The 8,512-nt window shown below is 46.4% G+C and overlaps 1 protein-coding gene across 1 annotated transcript; it reads left to right on the top strand.

Annotated features, from left to right (window-relative positions):
• Positions 1-7,636: 7,636 nt before the first annotated feature.
• On the top strand, positions 7,637-8,272 carry LOC119272229 (factor of DNA methylation 5-like). Its single transcript, XM_037553760.1, has 2 exons — positions 7,637-7,735; positions 7,818-8,272. Exons 1-2 carry the CDS (start codon positions 7,640-7,642, stop codon positions 8,235-8,237), a joined length of 516 nt encoding a protein of 171 aa, XP_037409657.1. The 5' UTR covers positions 7,637-7,639; the 3' UTR covers positions 8,238-8,272.
• The last annotated feature ends 240 nt before the right edge of the window (positions 8,273-8,512 follow it).

Here is an 8,512-nt window from a genome sequence, read left to right as displayed (position 1 = left end):
TGATCAGAAGTATCTTGATCATCATCATTAACTTCCTCTCTAATTGGTGCAGGCACCACAGGAACATTTTCCTGAGTTGCGCCACTTTCCGGTTCAAGAGGTAATACTTCATCAAGTTCTACTTTCCTCCCACTTACTTCTTTCGAGAGAAACTCCTTCTCTAGAAAGGATCCATTCTTGACAACAAAGATCTTGCCTTCGGATCTGAGGTAGAAGGTATACCCAATAGTTTCTTTAGGGTATCCTATGAAGACGCATTTTTCCGACTTGGGTTCGAGCTTTTCAGGTTGAAGTTTCTTGACATAAGCATCGCATCCCCAAACTTTCAGAAACGACAGCTTAGGTTTCTTCCCAAACCATAATTCATACGGTGTCGTCTCAACGGATTTCGACGAAGCCCTATTTAAAGTGAATGCGGCAGTCTCTAAAGCATACCCCCAAAAAGATAGCGGTAAATCGACAAGAGACATCATAGATCGCACCATATCTAATAGAGTGCGATTACGACGTTCGGACACACCATTACGCTGAGGTGTTTCAGGCGGCGTGAGCTGTGAAACTATTCCACATTTTCTTAAGTGTGTGCCAAACTCATGACTCAAGTATTCTCCTCCATGATCTGATCGCAGGAACTTGATTTTCCTGTCACGTTGATTCTCAACCTCACTCTGAAATTCCTTGAACTTTTCAAAGGTCTCAGACTTGTGTTTCATTAAGTAGACATACCCATATCTACTCAAGTCATCAGTGAGGGTGAGAACATAACGATAGCCACCGCGAGCCTCAACACTCATTGGACCGCACACATCAGTATGTATGATTTCCAATAAGTTGGTTGCTCGCTCCATTGTTCCTGAGAACGGAGTCTTGGTCATTTTACCCATGAGGCATGGTTTGCACGTGTCAAATGATTCGTAATCAAGAGACTCTAAAAGTCCATCAGCATGGAGCTTCTTCATGCGTTTGACACCTATGTGACCAAGGCGGCAGTGCCACAAGTATGTGGGACTATCATTATCAATCTTACATCTTTTGGTACTCACACTATGAACATGTGTAGCATTATGCTCGAGATTCATTAAGAATAAACCATTCACCATCGGAGCATGACCATAAAACATATCTCTCATATAAATAGAACAACCATTATTCTCGGATTTAAATGAGTAGCCATCTCGAATTAAACGAGATCCTGATAAAATGTTCATGCTCAAACTTGGCACTAAATAACAATTATTGAGGTTCAAAACTAATCCCGTAGGTAAATGTAGAGGTAGCGTGCCGACGGCGATCACATCGACCTTGGAACCATTCCCGACGCGCATCGTCACCTCGTCCTTCGCCAGTCTCCGCTTATTCCGCAGCTCCTGCTTTGAGTTACAAATGTGAGCAACTGCACCGGTATCAAATACCCAGGAGCTACTACGAGTACTGGTAAGGTACACATCAATTACATGTATATCACATATACCTTTCGTTTTGCTGGCCTTCTTGTCTGCTAAGTATTTGGGGCAGTTCCGCTTCCAGTGACCACTTTCCTTGCAGTAAAAGCACTCAGTCTCGGGTTTGGGTCCATTCTTTGGCTTCTTCCCGGCAGCTTGCTTACTGGGCGCGGCAACTCCCTTGCCGTCCTTCTTGAAGCTCTTTTTACCCTTGCCTTTCTTGAACTTGGTGGTTTTATAGACTATCAACACTTGATGTTCCTTTTTGACTTCTACCTCTGCTGATTTCAGCATTGAAAATACCTCAGGAATGATCTTTTCCATCCCCTGCATATTGAAGTTCATCACAAAACTCTTGTAGCTCGGTGGAAGCGACTGAAGGATTATGTCAATGACCGCGTCATCTGGGAGATTAACTCCCAGCTGAGTTGAGCGGTTATGTAATCCAGACATAGTGAGTATGTGCTCACTGACAGAACTATTTTCCTCCATCTTACAGCTGAAGAACTTGTCGGAGACTTCATATCTCTCGACCCGGGCATGAGCTTGGAAAACCATTTTCAGCTCTTCGAACATCTCATATGCTCCGTGTCGCTCAAAACGCTTTTGGAGCCCCGGTTCTAAGCTGTAAAGCATGCCGCACTGAACGAGGGAGTAATCATCAGCACGTGTCTGCCAAGCGTTCATAACATCTTGGTTCTGTGGGACGGGTGTGTCACCTAGCGGAGCTTCTAGGACATAATCTTTCTTGGCAGCTATGAGGATGATCCTCAGGTTCTGGACCCAGTCCGTATAGTTGCTTCCATCGTCTTTCAGCTTGGTTTTCTCTAGGAACGCGTTGAAGTTGAGGACAACGTTGGCCATTTGATCTACAAGACATATTGTAAAGATTTTTAGACTAAGTTCATGATAATTAAGTTCATCTAATCAAATTATATAATGAACTCCCACGTAGATAGACATCCCTCCAGTCATCTAAGTATAACATGATCCGAGTTAACTAGGCCGTGTCCGATCATCACTGAGACGGACTAGTCAACATCGGTGAACATCTTCATGTTGATCGTATCTTCTATACGACTCATGCTCGACCTTTCGGTCTTCGTGTTCCGAGGCCATGTCTGTACATGCTAGGCTCGTCAAGTCAACCTAAGTGTTTGCATGTGTAAATCTGTCTTACACCCGTTGTATGTGAACGTTGGAATCTATCACACCCGATCATCACGTGGTGCTTCGAAACAACGAACTGTCGCAACGGTGCACAGTTAGGGGGAACACTTTCTTGAAATTATTATGAGGGATCATCTTATTTACTACCGTCGTTCTAAGTAAACAAGATGCAAAAACATGATAAACATCACATGCAATCAAATAATAATAGTGACATGATATGGCCAATATCACATAGCTCCTTTGATCTCCATCTTGGGGCTCCATGATCATCTTGTCACCGGCATGACACCATGATCTCCATCATCATGATCTCCATCATCGTGTCTCCATGAAGTTGCTCGCCAACTATTACTTCTACTACTATGGCTAACACGTTTAGCAATAAAGTAAAGTAATTTACATGGCGTTTCTCAATGACACGCAGGTCATACAAAAATAAAGACAACTCCTATGGCTCCTGCCGGTTGTCATACTCATCAACATGCAAGTCGTGATTCCTATTACAAGAACATGATCTCATACATCACATATATATCATTCATCATTCATCACAACTTTGGCAATATCACATCACAAAGCACTTGCTGCAAAAATAAGTTAGACGTCCTCTAATTGTTGTTGCAAGTTTTACGTGGCTGCAATAGGGTTCTAGCAAAAACTTTTTCTTACCTACATAAAAGCCACAACGTGATTTGTCAACTTCAATTTATCCTTCATAAGGACCCTTTTCATCGAATCCGCTCCAACTAAAGTGGAAGAGACAGACACCCGCTAGCCACCTTATGCAACTAGTGCATGTCAGTCGGTGGAACCAGTCTCACGTAAGCGTACGTGTAAGGTCGGTCCGGGCCGCTTCATCCCACAATACCGCTGAAGCAAAATAAGACTAGTAGCGGCAAGAAAGTTGACAACATCTACGCCCACAACAAATTGTGTTCTACTCGTGCAAAGAGAACTACGCATAGACCTAGCTCATGATGCCACTGTTGGGGAACGTTGCAGAAAACAAAAATTTTCCTACGGTTTCACCAAGATCCATCTATGAGTTCATCTAGCAACGAGTGATCGGATGCATCTACATACCTTTGTAGATCGCGAGCGGAAGCGTTCAAAGAACGGGGATGAGGGAGTCGTACTCGACGTGATCCAAATCACCGGAGATCCTAGCGCCGAACGGACGGCACCTCCGCGTTCAACACACGTACAGTCAGCGTGACGTCTCCTCCTTATTGATCCAGCAAGGGGAAAGGAGAGGTTGATGAAGATCCAGCAACACAACGGCGTGATGGTGGATGCAGCAGTACTCCGGCAGGGCTTCGCCAAGCTCTATGGAGGAGGAAGAGGTGTTGGAGAGGGAGAGGGAGGCACCAAAGGCATGGGTACGGCTGCCCTCCCTCCCCCCTCTATATATAGGGTCCCCAGGGGGGGCGGCCCTGGAGATCCAATCTCACAAGGGGCGGCGGCCAAGGAGGGTGGAGTGCCCCCCAAGGCAAGTGGGGCGCCCCCCACCCTAGGGTTCCCAACCCTAGGCGCAGGGGGAAGGCCCAAGGGGGGGCGCACCAGCCCACTAGGGGCTGGTTTCCCTCCCACTTCAGCCCATGGGGCCCTCCGGGATAGGTGGCCCCATCCGGTGGACCCCCGGGACCCTTTCGGTGGTCCCGGTACAATACCGGTGACCCCGAAACTTGTCCCGATGGCCGAAATAGCACTTCCTATATATAATTCTTTACCTCCGGACCATTCCAGAACTCCTCGTGACGTCCGGGATCTCATCCAGGACTCCGAACAACTTTCGGGTTACTGCATATACATATCTCTACAACCCTAGCATCACCGAACCTTAAGTGTGTAGACCCTACGGGTTCGGGAGACATGTAGACATAACCAAGATGGCTCTCCGGTCAATAACCAACAGCGGGATCTGGATACCCATGTTAGCTCCCACATGCTCCTCGATGATCTCATCGAATGAACCACGATGTCGAGGATCCACGCAACCCCGTATACAATTCCCTTTGTCAATCGGTATGTTACTTGCCCGAGATTCGATCGTCGGTATCCCAATACCTCGTTCAATCTCGTTACCGGCAAGTCACTTTACTCGTACCGTAATGCATGATCCCGTGACCAGACACTTGGTCACTTTGAGCTCATTATGATGATGCATTACTGAGTGGGCCCAGAGATACCTCTCCGTCATACGGAGTGACAAATCCCAGTCTTGATTCGTGTCAACCCAACAGACACTTTCAGAGATACCCATAGTATACCTTTATAGTCACCCAGTTACGTTGTGACGTTTGGTACACCCAAAGCACTCCTACGGTATCCGGGAGTTACACGATCTCATGGTCTAAGGAAAAGATACTTGACATTGGAAAAACTCTAGCAAACGAACTATATGATCCTGTGCTATGTTTAGGATTGGGTCTTGTCCATCACATCATTCTCCTAATGATGTGATCCCGTTATCAATGACATCCCCATGTCCATAGCCAGGAAACCATGACTATTTGTTGATCAACGAGCTAGTCAACTAGAGGTTCGCTAGGGACACATTGTGGTCTATGTATTCACACATGTATTACGATTTCCGGATAATACAATTATAGCATGAATAATAGACAATTATCATGAACAAAGAAATATAATAATCATTTTATTATTGCCTCTAGGGCATATTTCCAACACTCCATAGCGTGTTTCAGGTTACCCCGGGGTCTTTGCGAGAATATTACGTCCATAATCCGCCAGTTCTGGTGGGGAAGCAAAGCAGGGAAGCGCAAGCCCAGCTGGGTTGCATGGGATATCATGGTGCGGCCGAAATATCTTGGGGGGCTCGGGTTCAGGGATATGGAAATTTTTAATCTTGCCTTACTAGCAAGACAGGCGTGGAGGCTGCTAAGCGATCCAACATCATTAAGTGCACGTATCTTAAAGGCTGCATATTACCCAGATGGCACGATCCTTGAGGCTGAATTAGGGAGCCGACCATCGCAGATTTGGCGCGCAGTTTTGGATGGACGAGATGTCATGCGGCAGGGCATAATAAGGAGAATTGGCAATGGCACTTCAACGAAGATATGGAGACATAACTGGCTCCCTCGCAAAGGTATGCTCAGGCCGATTACCTCTTTGGTGATGAACCCTCCTATAATGGTTTCTGAGCTAATCAATACAACAACAGCATCGTGGAACGAGGAGTTCATCCGCCAGGTGTTCTTACCAATAGATGCGGAGGTTATCCTTTCCATCCCGCTATGCACAAGATCTATTGATGATTTTTGGGCATGGAGTGGGGAGACGAGGGGGCCGTTTTCAATAAAGTCGGCGTACAGAATGATTTTGCATACAAAAATCACGAGAGAAAACTGGTTATATGAGGTGGAGGGCTCGTCAATAGAGGAGCAACAAGCAAGTGAATGGACGAAGCTCTGGAAGATAGAGGTTCCATCCAAAATCAAGATGTTCTTGTGGCGTTTTGCGAGATGCTCCACACCCACGGCGGATCTCCTTCAGCATCGAAATATGGCCACATCTGGGCATGTAAATTGTGCGGGGCTGCCGACTCTTGGAGACACGCACTCTTAAACTGTTATATGGCCAGAAGTGTTTGGGCCTTGGCGGAGGAGGATATGGTGGAAAAAATGATCCAATGTGATAGTGACAACGCCAAAGACTGGTTTTTCAAGATGATAGACACGCTGTCTTATGAACAGCTAATTCAAATGTCAATCACTCTTTGGGCCGTGTGGGGAGCAAGGAGGAAAGCAGTTTATGAAGATATCTTCCGGAGTCCCATGTCGACTCATCTTTTTATCCAGTCTTATTGGAATGACCTTCAAATCACAAGGAAACCGAATCTGCATCACATTCCATTGAGACAGCCCCGGCCGAGACAGTGGATACCGCCACAAGAGAACACAATGAAGCTCAACGTTGATGCTGCGGTGGCACCACAGAGGGGAATAGGAGCAGTGGGTGCAGTTTGTAGAGATAGGGGCGGCAGTTTCCAGGGTGCCTCGGTGATAGTTTTCAGAGGTATAATCGACCCAACTACGCTGGAGGCGCTAGCGGTGAGGGAAGCGTTGGCACTGGCGGAAGATTTGAACGTTTCTGCTATACAGGTGGCCTCAGACTGTTCGGTGGCGATAGATGATATCAAGAAAAATAGTGGAACAGAATATGGAGCAATCGTGCTAGAGATTAAGGAGTATGCTAAGTCTTTTGTTCTATGTAATTTTGTTCATGAGTTTAGGAGCTCGAATTTCGAAGCTCACAATCTAGCGAGACATGCACTTCGACGGGGACTTGGCCGTCATGTTTGGTTAGGCCATCCTGAGGACCTCAATTTCGTCCCTGTAATCATGGTGACGTCTTAATAAAGTTTTGCTGATTGCCTAAAAAAAATGTATTCACTGCCTTTACGTTTTGGCTCTCGTCAACCACGCACACATATTTAGTCCGACAGGAGCGGGGCTAGAAGGCCACATTGTCTCCGGGCCAACTCGTCGGCCGAACGACCTTCCCTTGCGCCGCAGCCGCCTCCTCCACGTCCGTCCTACTTGCTTATTTGCCCAGGGTTAAAGGATTGATATTGCCCTGCGGGTTCGTTCTTCTGCCCGATGTCCAATTGGGCTTCGGGTGTTTCTTTAGCATGCCGGAGTAGCTCTGAAGAGTTCATCGTTTTTGTGTTAGTTTCAGAAAAGAAAAAGAAAAATCACCACTGGTCGCTGGCGGAAAGGGAGGGAGGGTCAGGTTGGGCCCTGGCCCAGTCCATATTTTGGTATATGTTCCGAAAACAACACTATATATCGATCCTGACCCTGACCCTCCCTCCCCCACGACCCCCTCCTCCTCCCGATCCGATCGTTCCCGCCCATCGCCGCCGCCTCCCGATCCGATCGTTCCCGCCCATCGCCGCCGCCTCCAGATCAGTACGTGGCGATGGAGCTGCTAACGCTTGAGTTTGTAATCAACTGAAAACGGTCCAATTTATAATTCTGGCTATGCAGGTTGCGACGATGGGGCTGCTAACGCGTGAGTGTGTGAATGAACTGAGGACAGCCCACGACCGCGTTGCTGGAGGGTTGGATAATCTTGAACGGTTTCTGCAAACAGTACGTCTTACATATATGGAGTACATCTCACAGATAGAGGTCCGGCTTTTGCACCCTATGCTTAGTTTGTTTCTTGTTTCAGATTAACAAGCTCGTGGAACAATCTCGAATGGCTTCAGAGTTGATCACCGCGGCCGAAAACACAGTTAGGGAACACACCAGTCAGAAAGAGCAGCTTCAGCAGAAGATGCAAGACGAAGCTGTCCTGAAGGAGCAGCTGCAGAAGATGATAGAGGAGAAAGCTGCCTTGAAGGAGCAGATGCAGACTCAGATGCAAGAGATTGCGTCGTTGAAGGAGCAGATACATAAGGACCAAGAAAATGCCATCTTGAAGGATCAAGTAAAATCTTTGAAGGAGGAGATGCAGAAGAAGGACCAAGTAAAATCTTTGAAGGAGCAGATGCAGAAGCACCAAGAAAATGCCATCTTGAAGGAAAGTAAAAAAACAACCTTTTTTAAGAGAAAAATGCCATCAAGAAAATGCAAGAAAATGCCATCTTGAATGAGCTGAGGTGTTTAACCAGTAACAATGATGGCCCAATAATGTAATTTGAGCCCATAAAATAATTTTCAAGTATACTTTCAATAGGTGTCATGGTTTCAAAGATGATGGTGAGCTCTTGAACATGGCTTTCAAGAAATTGCCCTCGCTAAGTATATAGGCAATTTAGAAAAAAACAGTTCTTTCAATTTTTAGTGCATACGACCGATGCATCAAAGCATCATTCTCATCCTTATTTCCAAATGACATCCACGGCTGTATGCTTCTGCATGTTT

This window comes from Triticum dicoccoides, chromosome 3A (genome assembly GCF_002162155.2).
Source record: "Triticum dicoccoides isolate Atlit2015 ecotype Zavitan chromosome 3A, WEW_v2.0, whole genome shotgun sequence".
Classification (NCBI taxonomy): domain Eukaryota; kingdom Viridiplantae; phylum Streptophyta; class Magnoliopsida; order Poales; family Poaceae; genus Triticum; species Triticum dicoccoides.
The sequence above is the reverse complement of the archived record's forward strand: the minus strand, read 5'-3'. Positions and strand labels throughout refer to the sequence as shown.

Coding starts and splice junctions, on each gene's coding strand:
- LOC119272229 (XM_037553760.1), top strand. CDS start 7,640: ATGGGGCTGCTAACGCGTGAGTGTGTGAATGAACTGAGGACAGCCCAC. Junction 7,736..7,817: donor TTGAACGGTTTCTGCAAACA/GTACGTCTTACA, acceptor TTCTTGTTTCAG/ATTAACAAGCTCGTGGAACA.